The sequence below is a fragment of the Anopheles coluzzii genome, chromosome 3 (assembly GCF_943734685.1).
Source record: "Anopheles coluzzii chromosome 3, AcolN3, whole genome shotgun sequence".
NCBI lineage: Eukaryota > Metazoa > Arthropoda > Insecta > Diptera > Culicidae > Anopheles > Anopheles coluzzii.
In genome coordinates, this window is record NC_064671.1 from 72721286 (window position 1) to 72737361 (window position 16076).

General features: G+C 44.6%; 3 protein-coding genes and 1 long non-coding RNA gene across 8 annotated transcripts in view; 2 read left to right on the forward strand and 2 right to left on the reverse strand.

The window, feature by feature from the left end:
• The window catches only part of LOC120958374 (uncharacterized), a 33030-nt gene extending 30896 nt beyond the window's left edge, over window positions 1-2134 (forward strand). For all 4 annotated transcript variants that reach the window (XM_040381121.2, XM_040381122.2, XM_049609916.1 and 1 more), the window contains 2 exons: window positions 55-774; window positions 846-2134. In XM_040381121.2, coding sequence (XP_040237055.2) covers window positions 55-774; window positions 846-1121 — 996 coding nt within the window. In that variant the 3' untranslated portion in view covers window positions 1122-2134. The remainder of the gene's footprint in view (window positions 1-54; window positions 775-845) is intronic.
• Window positions 2135-3693: 1559 nt separating this feature from the next.
• LOC125907351 (uncharacterized) lies at window positions 3694-4155 on the reverse strand. Its single transcript, XM_049608993.1, has one exon. It carries the CDS (start codon window positions 4153-4155, stop codon window positions 3694-3696), a length of 462 nt encoding a protein of 153 aa, XP_049464950.1.
• A 7449-nt stretch (window positions 4156-11604) lies between these two features.
• Window positions 11605-14208, forward strand: LOC125907288 (uncharacterized). 2 transcript variants are annotated; one of them, XR_007452559.1, is made up of 2 exons: window positions 11605-13888; window positions 13942-14208. It is a non-coding gene; the product is annotated as an uncharacterized LOC125907288 (long non-coding RNA). The 2 variants fall into 2 exon arrangements; XR_007452558.1 differs by having other exon boundaries at window positions 13958-14208.
• On the reverse strand, window positions 14016-15186 carry LOC120957774 (histone H1-like). Its single transcript, XM_040380127.2, has 2 exons — window positions 14353-15186; window positions 14016-14105 (listed from the first exon to the last, which is right to left on the reverse strand). The coding sequence occupies exons 1-2, from the start codon at window positions 15093-15095 to the stop codon at window positions 14042-14044; spliced, it is 807 nt and encodes a 268-aa protein (XP_040236061.1). The 5' UTR covers window positions 15096-15186; the 3' UTR covers window positions 14016-14041.
• Window positions 15187-16076: the final 890 nt, after the last annotated feature.

A 16076-nucleotide genomic window follows, 5' to 3' on the forward strand; every position in this document is an offset into this window, starting at 1 on the left:
TTCGTACCAAAAGAACGTACTAATATCGTGTTTTTCCTCATGCTCTTTCCCCAGATTCGCTTCTACTGGTCCATGCGCCGTCCGAACAAGCGCTGCCGGTACATCTGCTCGATCGCGGACGTGTGCGGCCGGCCCGAGTTCCGCGTGCTGGTGCAGGAGACGGCCGAGGAGGACATCGAGCTGCGCGACGCAACGCCGAAAGCCGTCTGGCAGCGGATCCTCGAGCCGATGGCACAGCTGCGCAAGAGCTGCCAGATCGTGCAGCTCTTCCCGAAGTACATCTCGGGCGAGGATCTGTTCGGGCTGACCGAGCCCGCGGTCGTGCGCATCCTGGAGAGCCTGCCCGGCATCGAAACGCTCACCGACTACCGGTTCAAGTATGGGCGCAACCCACTGCTCGAACTGCCGCTCGCCATCAATCCGTCCGGTGCGGCCCGCACCGAGCCGAAGCTGAAGCACACACTGTCGTGGAAGAAACCGCACACGCAGCGGACCGGATCGGTCAGCCAGCGGCCCACGTTCGTGCCGACCAGCTCGCCGGCCGGCGAGGTGGCCTGCCCGTACAGCAAGCAGTTCGTGCACTCGAAGAGCTCGCAGTACAAGAAGATGAAGCAGGAGTGGCGCAACAACGTGTTCCTGGCGCGCTCCAAGATCCAGGGCCTGGGCCTGTACGCGGCGCGCGATCTCGAGAAGCACACGATGGTGATCGAGTACATCGGCGAGGTGATACGCACCGAGGTGTCCGAACTGCGCGAGAAGCAGTACGAGGCGAGGGTAAGTTGGTGATTGATGTGGTCGTAGGGAGTTGTACGACTTATACTGACAATTCCCCTTTATCGTTCCAGAACCGTGGTATCTACATGTTCCGGCTGGACGAGGAGCGGGTGGTGGACGCGACGCTGAGCGGTGGGCTCGCCCGATACATCAACCACTCGTGCAACCCGAACTGCGTGACGGAGATCGTCGAGGTGGACCGGGAGCTGCGCATCATCATCTTCGCCAAGCGGCGCATCAACCGCGGCGAGGAGCTGTCCTACGACTACAAGTTCGACATCGAGGACGATGCGCACAAGATATCGTGCATGTGCGGTGCACCGAACTGCAAGAAATGGATGAACTAAGCTGTTACGCATCCCGGAGAAAAACATAAAGCACCAGCCAAATGCCAGAGCGACGCGCAGTGGTGGTGGCCGTCGTTCGTGCATTTTCTTCACACCATTGTTACCTCGACATCCAATGCAGTTGTAAAATGTAGATTAGTGTTATGTGCGGGTGGGAAAAGCGGTTGTTCCGTCACCTTAGGTATATATATTGTTCCGCACGTTATAAGGCTCTTTTAATTGCTAGTGGTTAACTACAGGGTTTCGGTATTGATTAGGTTTAGCCTTTTTTTTCTTTGAGTATTAAGCTTAGATGTTTTAGATTCTCTTTCCTTTTTTTAACTATTTAAGTTGTACTACTCCGGGCTTAAGCACTCTTAATTTCATGCTTTATTTAGAGGCGAAAAGTTAGACGATACACACAAGGCTCTGACAAATTACAAGCGTAGGGTTGCAGCAATACTGTAAAAAACAAAAACAAACAAAAACACACAGCAAAACATAATTCTAAGTAGTAACAACCTACCTGGTAAGCGTATGTGTAATTATCTGTATGTTTTCAATTTTTATAACTCATTTGTTAATTGTGCGAGCTAGGAAAAAAGGAGCTAATGACATGTGTGGTGGTTAAAAGGGAGCGCGCGTTAGTGTTATGTTGCACCGGACCGTTGTAGTGGGGACGATACGCACGGCTTTTAGAAAGGCGGCGTCGAGTTCTGTGTGTAGTTAGTGTTTTAGTGTATTATAGTGCGCGCTCTGCCCGCACCGAAAACCCCCTCCCGTTTGGCGCGATACGATAAGTGAGTAGAACAATAAGGTGATAGTTAATTAGATGGCAAAGAAAACGGGGAAAGCAGTTATATTTTAAATGACCACGTTACACAGCGTTACACGCACGGTTTAACGGATTACATCTTGACCCTTCCCCCCTCTTGTCGGGTGAATCGATGAGAGACAAGCAAACGTTAGGATCAAAGGTATATACACACTCATTACGGCAAACAAATATATATACACGGGCGCGCGCGCGCGCGTAAGAATCATACAGATAAAGCGTGTATGCAGAATATATATATCTACATGAAAATATATATTTTCGGACGATTATTTTAGCAGCAGATTTTGCTATATACAAGATTGAAAAACTAATGTCGAACAAAATCCGAGCGCGGGGGAACAAGCACACGCGGAGACGCTGCAAAATGGCAATTGTTTGCGGTTAGAGAGAAATAAAACAAACAAATTACTACCTTTATGAAACCGATCTGCGTTGAGAGAGAGAGAGAAAAAAAATACGCCCGAACGTGCAACCGCTTCAGAGAAGCGACGTTCTTGTCCTCGGGCATCAAGCCTTATCCATTCAACACGTGGGACACGGATATTTCGGGGTTCCATTAACTACATGGAAAAGGTAGGGAAGACGGGTTTTCATGGGAAATAGAATAAAGTGGGTTGGCCACGTTCGAGGATCGTGCCGTGTAGGGTAACTGTGTACTACTGTATGCAATTAAATGAGCTTTCCTTGGTATTTCATCGGGTTCGTTTTCCGATTGATGACTGCAACGGCAACGATCGTCAGCGTGTACTTTTCTAGCACTCAAACAGAGGGCGCTGTCGTGTGCCGAACCTTTCTGCCAATTTCTGTAACGAGAATTTGATCAAAGCAACCATTTGCGTAATTGTTAGCTGTGGCGAATGAGAGGAACGACACTCGTCGCAGTACAAATCTGGCAGTGGTGCAGTTCAGAAGTGCAGTGGTAGTTTCGGTTTTGTGGACAGAGAAGAAAAACATTACAAGTCCTTGAAGAATACAGGCGAACAGGTTTCGGAATATGGTCAGGTAAGAATATCCTTGTGGGGTACTAAGTGGCTATAGGTACTGGAAGAAATAATTAACGTTGCCTGGGAGTGAAGGCATGTCGGGAAATTAGTGAGAATACCGGGTAGCGATACTGGGGCCAATGCCGGACCAACTGAAATGATGCTTCACTTCACTAGAGCTCATCGGTCGACTTTAGTCTTTTCGAAAAGTAAGTTCGCTTGGTTCTGTAATTAGGGTACTATTATGACTAGTGATTCTCAAATTTCCCTTTTGTGTTGGCTGCATGGGTAGTTGAACCAGGTCCTCATCATTTGCCTCGAGCTGAACCGTTTGAATCTAATGGTCAGGGTACTGATATTCAGTGCTCTCGGCCTACCATCTAATAATTCTGAAAATCCTTTGAAAAAACTCGATAAGCAAACCAATTAATGTAATTTCATAGGCTTCTATGCTATGTGATGTTAAGATCGCTACAAGTAGGCTTTGTATATTGGTCCCAAGAGGAGAAAATTTGCACTTCAGTGTCTTAGAAGTGATTTTCTAATGAAATATTCGATTTCAACTCGATGGTCATTCGTGCCCAACCGGCACCAAACAAGTTGAACGAGTATGATCCATGCAATTTCTCGATTTGCTTAGGGTGAAACCGTTCGTAGAAAGCATGATAGTTCTTGAATGATTCGATTGGTAGTCCTGAAAAGAACTGCTGCTATGGACTATGTGTGTTGAGATGTACAATTCAGGCTCCAGAGCCCGTGTTGGAGCAGCCATTTACTTCTTGGCTGCTGCCTTCTTGGGGGCTACGGCTTTCTTCGGCGCAGCGGCCTTCTTCGGAGCGGCCGGCTTCTTGGCGGCCTTCTTCGGCGCTGCCGGCTTCTTGGCGGCCTGCTTCGCACCATCCGCTGCGGCGGCCTTTGGTTTCTTCGCCTCGGCACCGTCAGCCTTCTTGGTGTCATTCAGGGCCAATTTCATCGTGGATGGTGCCACCCCCATCTGACGTGCCAACGGTCGAATTCCGATCCCCGGATTTTCCATCACGCGCGCCTGGAGGTCAGCCAGGAAAGCGCCGGTCCGCACGCAATCTCGCCGCTGGGAATGTGGTTTTCGTGCTGCCACCGCTTCGTCGTCGTCGCTGTTTTCTCCCAGCTCACTCCGGATCGCCTTTACCGTGTTCAGCGAACACTGCACGCACTGCATGATGTCGCGGTTGTCGCGTCCGGCGCGGATCATCATGATGCATGTGATCCGCTTCCACAATGTACTTTTTGGCATTTTTATTTTGGAGTTATGTACAAAAATGTAACTGTCAAAATTATCCCGAACGTATGTTAATGCTCATGCTTCGCTTGACACTGGGGTCCTTCGGAAATGGGAACTCGACTGGAAACGATATGGAAACATTTTGTGTAACATTTTCGATGCCGCTGTCAAAGTGAATGGCAGAAATACTGTTGCACTTTTTACCGAAAATGCCTGTATTTTTGCTCACAACACGTAAAAATGATGATTTTATCATGTAGCAAACATGTATATGTTTCTAAAAAACTACACTTTACCTCCGAAACATATTTACCGGAAACGAATAACGGGATGCAAGTGCGAAAATGCAAGACGCCACAGTGGTACGATGGGATATTATGAGCAATATTTTCTGTAATTCACACGTAAGACGTCTTGGAGGTAGTAAAATAGTTAGTTTAACATTTTTCCTACAAAAGTACATGAAATGCATGCTGTATGGTAGCAGTAAAGTAGAGTAAAATGGTAAAACAAAATGCATCTTTCTGAGACCAACTCGACCTAAAACGAAATGACATTGGCTTGTTTGGGTTGACTTGGTGTAAGGAGGTAGTAAAAAATAAATCATGTTTAGTGTAGTTTTGGACATGATACATGAGTAGTTTGTTGAAACTTGTTTCATCATTCAGATCAGAAATATTATCATACAATTCGTCATAAAACGCAAACGAAATTTGTTCTACGTGGCGTCAAAGAAACAAGCGATGGGTGACATATGCAGGCTGGAATGGGTAAAATAAGGGCAAAAATCAGAGGAGAGATTTTACTTGGATTGAACTTAATTATTAACATCAAATTTTGAATGAGTTTATAAAAGTAAGCTAATACATCGACCAAATAAATCGATGTAAAAAACAGTCCACATTCCAATTTTGTTCACAACAATGTACTGGGGTGTTGTTGTTACTTTAGGTAAGGCAGACTTCGGCTGCAAAAGAGTTGTTTCGCATTTGTAGAGGGGTGTGTTGGATATGCAATTAAAAGGATTTTGCGTTAATTGTTGCTAACATGTGTGTTAATTGTACATTCTCAAAAATGCCTGTACGAAGTGGGTGGATATCGTCATATTCGCGATGCCGTCCAATGTAGTCTCAAAAGAGCAGTAAAAGTGAACAAATGTGTTCCTGCTCCGATACGCTACCGCCGTATTTGTTCCTTCCATTCTTCATGTTATTATATACGTGGGTAGTGCTCGAAATATTACGGATTTTGGAATTCACGAATTCTTCAATTTTGATTTTTTTGAGGAAATTGTACTCATCAATTGTCTAATTCAGAATAAGTTCCCTATCAGATGATTTAAAAAAAAATCATTCAAAAACGAAAAAAACTTCTACCAAAATATATAAAACAATGAATGATGTGGTTACAACCATCCTCCTGTCGGTTCAGTTTTACACCGTCCTTCTACGAGCAGAGCAGAGAGAAAGTATCGAGTCATTCTGAGACTGAACCTCGTTTCAGTCCTCGTTTCTCGCTGTATGTAAGCGTAACCGAATAAGCAATTTCTCAAATCTTTCCTTTTTCCTGTATGATAGGATTTTATTTAAATTAAAGCACGATGTTCCGGTTTGTATAAGCGACTTTATCGTCAACCAAAAGAGCCAAACGTTTCTAAAAAAATCGTACATAACTGCTTTTTTGTGACCCCATCTTGAACACTCAAAAACCCTCACAACGCCTTTCAAAAAACCTCGCCAGAGTCCAAAAAAACCATCGCTTTTGGAGTGGTGGCGAGCTAGCGAAAACCGGTTTTTGCGTTGCGGGATAGAATTAAACAAAAAAGCACGCCGAAGTATGTATTTAATCCAACAGAGGGCGCTAAGTGCTTTGCTGAATGAAGAAAATTGTTTTAGAACAAGGGCGCGCTGCATTCTCTTGATGGTAGTTTTGAGGCTAAAGAACTCCTTTGGAGCCAAAGCCTCTCTAAACTATTCCAACATTGAAGGTAGTTTGCAAGCAAACTGGTCAATTTGGCCTGATGTCCTACCCATACGGACCCTGGAACAGATTCTAAACCGTTAAAATGTCTTAGAACTTGCCCCGAACTCATATCGGTGTTGAAACTGATCCATAAATCATACAGTTCCTGGAACACATCCAGACCCCCATCCCAGCCTTGAAACTGATCTTGAAACTAATCCGATTCAGGAACTCATTCAAATCCTAGAGCTCGCTCTACCTCCTCCATCTCTTACTGGTCCTGGAATCGATTCCCCAACCATATCGTTCTTAGAATTGATACTGAGCTCATTTCTATTCAAAACTATACCATGCCACGAACCTACTTTGATCCGGTAACTGATTCTGCTAGAATTTGTATGTACAGAAAATATTGGTAAGCCCAAATGATGTTCAGCCAATTTCCCAAACTTGATCGAATTCGGGGACGATCTTAGCGATTGCCAAAATGGTGGTTTCTTAGGATGTTTTAAACACATTTTGCCTTATTGTACGCATAGCTGAGTAGGGTACTTATAGAATAAATTAAAGCAACCGTTGTATCTAGGCAACTGTAACTATCGTTCCGCTTCAATCGAGCTTGGGAAAGTGGCTGGTTAAGTCCTTCTTTTTCTGTTTTCTTTCATTTTGATAATAATTTTTCAAATGGATTTTCATTTGATTGCTGATGTTCATGTTTTATTTGATAAAGTTTACTTATTATTGTCGCAATATATGTTAATCTTAATCATTCCTTTGCAGTCTCTTTGCACACTTTTTTCATTTTGGCATTACAACATATGCAGTAATGCTGTCCTATCCAGGATTATAAGAACTTGTTAACTACCACGCAGCCAGATAGTCAGTCCTTGCTACGGGGGGACGGTTCGTGTTGGGAATCGTTCTTGTCCGGTCTTTTGGAACATATTCATTGTAAATCTTGAGCAATAGTTTGCTAACTCTAGCTATCACAATATCATGCACAATCCAACTCATTACATCTGTGATCCATTCCATTATGAACTTTTACATCAAACCTTGTCTATAATATCGTTTGCTGTAATCTCCTAAGTAAACACAATTAATTAATTTATAGAAAAGTCTGTTCATAACAGGTTTAGGTAAATTTTCCCTTATGCTAATGAGAAAACACTTCCTTTTTCAATAAATAACTTAAATGAGAAAGTGACACAATTCACTCTTCCATAAAACAATTAACTATATGGTGCGCTTTGCTCTCAACTGCTAACTCCAGCAAATCCTTGTAAACTTCTGAACTGATCTTTGAATGATCGTTCATTAGCGATATGCACTGCCTGAAAACACCCACCATGTTGTGTTTAATGCAAAATTCAATCACTGACAAAGAATCTAGCTCATCGTGGCTAGCAAAAATATCAATAGCCCGTTCATTGAGTAAATATTTGGCCACTCCAATGTGAAGACTATTTGCTATATTCCTGGACTTTGGATTCGACTGAAGCCATTCTCCATAGTTCAGTGCATCGTTCAGCAAATCCTTTAGATTGTTGGAACATATTTGCTGCAGCAGTGTGCTTTCATTGACCGTTGCTCCAAAATCGATCAGTTTGTGTATGGTCGCTTCAACTCCCACGATGAATGCGTAGTCTAATGCGCTCCATCCAAAGAGTGTGTCCCTTACGTTGATGATTCCAGAGCGTATATTTTCTGCTAGAAAATCATCTTCCATCGAGTATACAATTGCCAGGTGAAGAGGCAGCCTGCCAGCGGCATCTTTAACGAATGCAGCTGTACCATCGTTCGACAGTAAGTCACGCACATGCTCGGAGGACTTGTTGACAACGGCGTAGTGAATCTCACATCCATCCCGGGAACCTTCCAGGATCATCTGATCGAAAAAGGTGCGCATTACAAGCAGCTGCGGCGTCCAGAACGATCGTGACCAGAATATGCCCCCATGCTTCATACGGTCCTTATTTTCGTACATCCAATATCCCGTAAAGTACTCCGCCAGTATTCGGTGCGTAAACATTGGCACGTTGTTCTCCAGTCGTGGAACGATTCCCGTTTTTTCCGTGCCATCGACTATATCCTGCAAGTTTTCTGCTGCTTCCTCCTGATCCGCAGAGTACATCAGCTTATCCCTGATGTCCGCACTAAACAGGACGTGCATAGCAAGCAGACCATGCTTTCGCTTGACTTGCGCGTTCGTTTCGGTAGCTTTAATCTGGTGAACGGGATTGTCCGATATAGAATCTGTAGAGCCGGATTTTTCTTCGTTCAATAATTTAAGCTTACGGCTTACAAAATGCTCAAAAAGTTGTAGCTTGATCAGCTTGGTTTGCATGAACCATTGTTTCGACACGGTATGCTGCAGGAAATGGACATGTGGCTTAAGCAGGGGTATCGCAACTTCCGATGATACTTTTAGAAACAGTGGCAATCGGTACAGCTCTCCCAGATTGTTCAAAATGGCGCTGTACAAAACGGCAATGCCTGTAATGCGATCGCTAGCAGTACACTGTTTGTAATGCTCCATCTCACTATCCAGACATTTCCGCCAGTACAGTAGTTGATCTCGCTGACGAAACGGCACCAACCGGAACATGCTGCTGCTGGGGAACGATCGGGCAAACTCAGCCATCATGTTGTACGGTCTGGTTGAGATGTAAACAGTGCGGATGGCCTCAAAGCTCGCTAGCTTGGCGACGCACTTAAACCCAAACGCGCTATAGAACGGGTGTATCGTATCGAACCCATCCAGCATGAGGATCAGCTTGCGTTCGTTGAACTTCATTTGAAACAGCCGAATTTCCAGCGACTGTGCGCTAGTCAGATCGGCCGCCTTTAGCTCATCTTCGTCGAGCAGAATCTTGCCATCGGAAAGGTGCAGCAGTTGAACGATTTTGTTTAACTGTTCATTTTCTAAATAATTCCCGGCCGGGTTGGTTTTTGTAATATTGATCACATACTGAAGGCCGTAAACAAGCCGGTACAAGAACGTTAAGGCGGTTATATCATCGATATCGTTCGGGTGGCTCCTGCTTAGCTGTGCGAAAGCGGCGGAATGTTTTAAAACCTCCACCCGTACAACATACAGCGAATCCTCGGTGGCTGACAAACGGGTGGACAGCCACGTCAGGTAGGCAGACTTTCCGGTACCGGCTTCATCGACGAAGATGTAAACCTTCTCCTTGTCATCGCCATGCCTTAACGCATCGGGCAGCTTGTCGAACTCATCCTCGGATGATATGATCGTGTCCAGCATCGAGCGAATATTCTTGTTGACAAATGAAATTTGATCGAAACTTATTTCTTCGTCTTTGGAAGGATAGTTTAAGTCGGTGCTTAAGTCGTCTTCGTTCAGTGCTGATGGGAGTGCAGTCTTGTATGGCACGATGGTGCGTGAAACGTACCTCGGCTTCAGCGCTTCAAACTGGTATACGTTGGAGCGTTCATTTTCTTTGTCGTCTGCTTCGTCACCTTTAGTCAAAATTTTACCCAAGTAGCTCAAACTATCCTCATCTCGCAGGATATCGTTTACAGCCACTGACGTCCCGAAAGGATACAGGACTGACTGCTGCTGGTACAGCTTCTTCCTCGCGTCATCAGTAAGATGATGGACGTAAAACACGTCTTCTGACGCTCTGTTTCCGTCAAGCTTTTCTATTAGAATAATTTTCAACCGGTAATACTTCGCCAAACTCTTAATTTCTTTGTTGATTTTGTGTTCGAACTGACCCAGGATCGCTATGACGTTGGTATTGAAGGGATTGACGTCGGCCATAAACTCCATCACCTGGTGCAGGATTCTGAGAAAGTTCTGCTTCAGCACTGTTGCTCGGCTGTCCAAGAATAGGTAGGGACAGTTGGCCAGTGCTAGCGTTTGTGCCACGATTAGGGAGGATATTTTCATGCCTGTTGAAACGCGAAATGTATAAACGCCAACGAATGGCTTGTCTTCTATACATTTGTATAGCTCCATTTCCCTAAGAAGCTCCTCCTTAATGCGAACGTTCCGGTACTCCTGTTGCCATTGGTTAACATTTTTGTTTGGTGTACCGGTCAGCTTGTCAACCGACTCGTTAGGTGTGATTTTGCTGAACATTGTTTTTAATTGTTTAAATTCGATAGGAATGTTTTTCATCGACTCAAACATATCAAAGAAAAAGTTACTGTTGGTGGCATCCCGATCCAGCACCCAGAGGGGAATTCGTTCCACCGACTTTTTGATCATCTTTGCTTCATCCAATGATTCACACACAAACACAAACTGTTCGCAGAATGTTTTAAAGGCGTGATCTACCTGCTTATAATACGAGCCTGCTTCCGGGGGGTTAGCGTCGATAAACGTGTCCTCTATGCATATTTCCAGCTCGTTCCATTTGATACTGCTGTCATTTTGATTCTCGTCCGACAGCAGCTTTACGTACTCATTCCTGAACGTTGCACTAACTCTACCCATGGGCGTTGAGCTATTTGCCGTAATAAACTCGGGTTTAAATTTAAACATTCCTCGCTTGACCTTCTCTACACATTCCGCAATGAGCTTCCTGTACACATCGAACAGAAAAATGTTCGATTTCATTTCTTTTCCATTTTTAACGTACATTGCCCAGAATTGGCCCAATTTTTCTACACTCGCTTTTCTCGACTCGTTGATCAGCACATCGACGACCTTTTCATAGTTGAAGCGGTAACAGGATGCCCCAATATCTTTGTAGAAGTACATTATATCGTCAGGCTCATATTCCTGTGATTTGAAGTAATGCATCACATTTACATCAATCCTTGCGTTCGTGCACAGCATGTACTTGGGCGGCGTCCCAGACGATGACTTCTGATGAATTTCCAGGTACGAAGCAAAGTACATCGAGACAGAAAACTGAGCCTTACTGTCCCAATGCTTCAGCAGTGCACGTTTGGTAATGAATGATGCATCTTTGGTGGGTGTAGCGCTGCTCGATTTTTGTTTGTGTTTTGCCTGGATGTAAACGGCACCTACGGTGGGTGATGACGCTGAGGTGTAACGAAACACGACGTCGTCGAATTTGCCCGCAGTGGGGTCTTCCATTTTAATTACAAATTGGTTCAGCTTGTCCTCCCGATGCAGATTGTAGGCACGTAACAAAATTATCATCGCCAACCGAAGATGGTAGGAGCTGCCGTGTAAGGTGGATCGTCCTTTGGCTGCCTCACTGTTTGCCGGTTGTGCTGCATCAGTCGAGGGAGGTGTGGTTGCTGTTGTCACAACCTCTGTGGTTTGATTATTACTTTCAAGGGACTCCATGTTGAACTTGCACTAGAAAATAATTGGAGCTACCTTATTAATGTTTTTGTCAAGTTGAAATTAAGAATTCTATTTTGAAATATACATCCGAAGGTATCAATCAGGAATAGAAATAGATCATCTGAAGGCTATAATACATTTGTGGGAGGCAGTACGCTTTTTTCCTTGAGCAGTATCTGAAACAGATGCGCCAGTTTTTTTAAACACAAACCCTTGCAATCCATCCCCTGATCGTTGGACTCTGTTATGGTTCGCCGTGAGTGAATCCCATGGCTCGGGTATGATGCTAGAAAACTTGTACGCTGTCCGGCACTGCGGTACATGGTAATGCACGACTGCGGCATGCTTTCATGATATGTCAAAACAGCTAGCTCTGACGCTTTGTGTCCTAGAAAATGTGCCGTACTCAGACATTTAAGTTCCACATTACCAGATAGCGTTAACGTTTTCAACCATACCGCCGTTGACATGCAATTAACTCACTGCGAATCGTAAAAGATACATGATGTTGTCTTGGGATGAATAGCAAAGCCCTGTATAAGCCTAACTTTGATTTATCTATTTTGCTTCCAGTACCAAACGAACTGTCTTTGAATGTGGCTCCTCAAGTACAGTTCGATTGGTCCTGGGAACAAAACATATATAATTTAGTTTCTTCACGACAGCACAATCTTCCCGTTTGCGAACATCGCGTGCAAAACTCCACAAAGAAATTTAACGGAAAATCGGAGTTTTGCTTGCATCTTTGGCAAACGTGATATACCCGCTTGTCGTGTAGAAGCAAATAAATAAATGAAAAAAAAAACAACACATCGGTGTTAAGATAAGCACCATAAGACCATAAGCCATTTTCCCAAACACGATCGAAAAGGGATTCCTGTCCCCAAGATACATTCGACTACTTTACTTTATGTTAAGAGTGTCCTATTTTGTTATCAGTAAAATGTGGCAAACTGTTTGTAGACAGTCCATTGGAAACCGCAATGTCATGTTATATTTGACAATCGCTTCGACCGGTCCCGTTTAGATCGAGTTCAGGAAACTGGCTATATATCAGGTGCTAGCCATTACGGACTCTACTCGTTAGGATGTAATCTAATCTGAATCCTCTCTACCGTAGCATATGGACTATGTATCATGGCTGGTTTGTCTAAAAAGGTTTTTTAGCAATTCTTCTCAAAACAGCGAATGTTTTAAGGATTCTTTTTGAATCAATCCCATGAAGGCGACACGTTGCTTGAAACCGTGGACGATATCCAGAACTGCGGGACTCGAATCTATGAATACGATCGATTTTCTCTATTTGTCAAAGCGATTTGACATTTGATGTCTGAGAATGTTTACCGTAATCATGAATTTCAGTTCCCAATTTCCGGGTATCGTCAACATTTTTAACATCCAGACTGCGAAGCTTACATCCACGACTGAAGCACATTCTCTCGGTTATAACAAAACTGCGGAGGTTTCGTGCCAAGAAAGTGTACCCCAGCCCTGTATTTCGAATCCACAATACCGAGTATCGAGAACGTTTTTAAGCATCGTGCCGCTGTCATAGCATAGACCAACGGCGAATCTGAAAAGTGTCCAGCTGTCTTGGAATCAATCACAAAACCCCAATGTATAAAAAGTCCAACGCTTATGTGATTAGATAATGTTCAGTTCACGAATTGAACATTGAAACAGATTAGATTAGATCCTGTGGTTTGAGCGTTTTGGCCACGCACTTAATTTTGGCACTATGTAGCTACCATTTTGACAATTGGTAAGAGTCAAGTTGCTGCAGGAATGTTTCAGCCTGAAACTTCTTGCTTTATTCTCGGAACTGTCCTCCGGGTTACTCGCACCAGCGCACCGAACGGCCTTGGCCGATCGCAGTTTACTACCAGAGCTGGACATTGCACTTATTCCACACACTCTCTTCTGCGCCATGAGACCACTTCGGGAACAATTCAATCAAACATACTATGCATCAAGATACTATGTTGCACGTATGTGTTAATTGCAGAATTTTCATAAGTTCAGAATGTCCATAATTTCATTTTCACCCTTAATAATTATCTAAGATTAAACTTGGAATGGTGCTGGCGGTCGTCGCAACTTGACGGTCTTGCCACTTTAGCGCCTGATTTCAAACTCCTTTGACCATAACGTGTCTTAGCGTAACGTGACTGGTCAGAGCAAAATGCGTTATCAGTGCTTCTTTTATCGTATGAATACTGATATTGCTGATGCCGAAGACGACTGGCGATTAATTTGCGAATTGGAAAGGGACGCACATTTTTATCTTAACGTCTTAATCTAATGCAATGTAATCTTATCGTTGTTTTAGTTACATACTTTTACTGATATTGCCTGGACTTGACCTGGTAATCATGGTCTTGATTTTTATACGCAGGTATTCTGTGCAAGAGTCATGTGTTTAGTTATGAAGCGTGAAAGTGTGCAATTTACCAGGTAAATGGTTGGTGGTGAAACATTACCTGATTCGTTCTTACTTTGTTTGACAGAATTTCAACATTTCAGCAACTTGAAAGTGCCTGTAGCTTTAACTACCCTCTATCATGTTAGGGACTGAGGGTGAACGGAACTACCTTTGATCCAACGGGATTAAGAAGGCCTTGGACAGATGCAGCGGTACCGGTATAGAATCTTTTCGTGACTAAAAGGAGACCTAAAATGAATAAATAAATTGTTGTATTCGATGATCATTCAAGCTCAACTAGCACCCGGCAAGTTGAGCAACAATGATCCGTCGAAGCAATCTGTCTTGATTACTTTTGGAGTAAACCCGTTCGAATGAAAGCATGATAGTTCTTGAATGATTCATTTGGTAGTCCTGAAAAGGACTGTTGCTATGGACTAAGTGTGTTGAGATGTACAATTCAGGCTCTAGAGCCTGTGTTGGAGCAACCATTTACTTCTTAGCTGCTGCTGCCTTCTTGGGGGCTGCGGCCTTCTTCGGCGCAGCGGCCTTCTTCGGAGCGGCCGCCTTCTTGGCCGGAGCAGCGGCCTTCTTTGGCTTCGGTGCCTTCGGCTTGGCAGCTGCCGCTGCCTTGGCTGGCTTGGTGGCCTTCTGCTTCGGGGCTGCCGGCTTCTTGGCGGCCTTCTTCGCACCATCCGCTGCCTTGGGCTTCTTCGCTGCGGCGGCCTTTGGCTTCTTCGCCGCGGCACCGTCCGCCTTCTTGGTTGCCTTCTTGGCGACGGTCTTCTTCTCACCGGCAGGCTTCTTGGCCGCGGTCTTCTTCTTCTTCTCCGCTGCCGCCTTCTTCGGGGCAGCTGCCTTCTTCTTCTCTACCACCGGCTTCTTGGCGGCGGCCGACAGCTTGAACGAACCCGACGCTCCGGTTCCCTTGGTCTGGACCAGCTTGCCGCTGGCGACACCGCTCTTGAGCGCCTTCTTGAAGAAGGAGGCCAGCTTGGTGACGTCAGCCTTGTAGTTGGCCGCCACGTACTTCTTGATCGCCTGCAGCGAGGAACCGTTGCGCTCGTTCAGGGCCTTCACGGCGGCCAGCAACATCTCGTTGATCGGAGGATGGGCGGCCGGCTGCTTGGGCTTCTTGGGGCCGGCGGCCGCCTTCGGCTTCTTGGGTGACTTGGCCGCGGGAGCTGGGGCAGCTGCTGCTGCGGCGGTCGGGGCTTCGGTCGCTGCGGTATCGGCCATCGTACTGAGATTTCGCGCTTTTCTGTGGGAATTCACTAGCACACTAACACACGGATGTTTATGCTTATGTTTATGCTCATGCTGCGCTTGGCACTGAGGTCTCTCGAAAATGGGAACTCGACTGGAAACAACCTGGAAAGCTTGTGTCACATTTTCGATGCCGCTGTCAAAGAGAATGGCAGAAATACTGTTGCACTTTTTACCGAAAATGCCTGTATTTTTGCTCACAACACGTAAAAATGATGATTTTATCATGTAGCAAACATGTAAAGGTTTCTAAAAAACTACACTTTACCTCCGAAACGTATTTACCGGAAACGAATAACGGGATGCAAGTGCGAAAATGCAAGACGCCACAGTGGTACGATGGGATATTATGAGCAATATTTTCTGTAATTCGCACGTAAGACGTCTTGGAGGTTGTAAAATAGTTAGTTTAACATTTTTCCTACAAAAGTACATCGAATGCATGATGTATGGTAGCAGTAAAGTAGAGTAAAATGGTAAAGTAAAATGCATCTTTCTGACACCAACTCGACCCAAAACGAAATGACATTTGCCTGTTTGGGTTGGCTTGGTGTAAGGAGGTAGTAAAAAATAAATCATGTTTAATGTAGTTTTGCACATGATACATGTGTAGATTGATAGAAAATACGAATTGAAACTTGTTTCATCATTCAGATCAGAAATATTACCGCACAATTCGTCATAAAACGCAAACGAAATTTGTTCTACGTGGCGTGCATCAAATGTACATGCGATAGGTGGGCATATGGAAGCTGAAACAGATCAAAAGTGGTTGCACAGGGTCGAGATGTTGTGGAAGGAAATTGAATTAAAGTTTGATATAGTGTGATACAAGAGTAGGTCACAGGATATAATCGTCAAATATTTGCAATATTTAAGAATGTAAGAGGTTTTCACGGTTTGTACCATTAGCCTGTGGCGTAACATCCCGGCGGCTAGCAGAACTGACGGAAC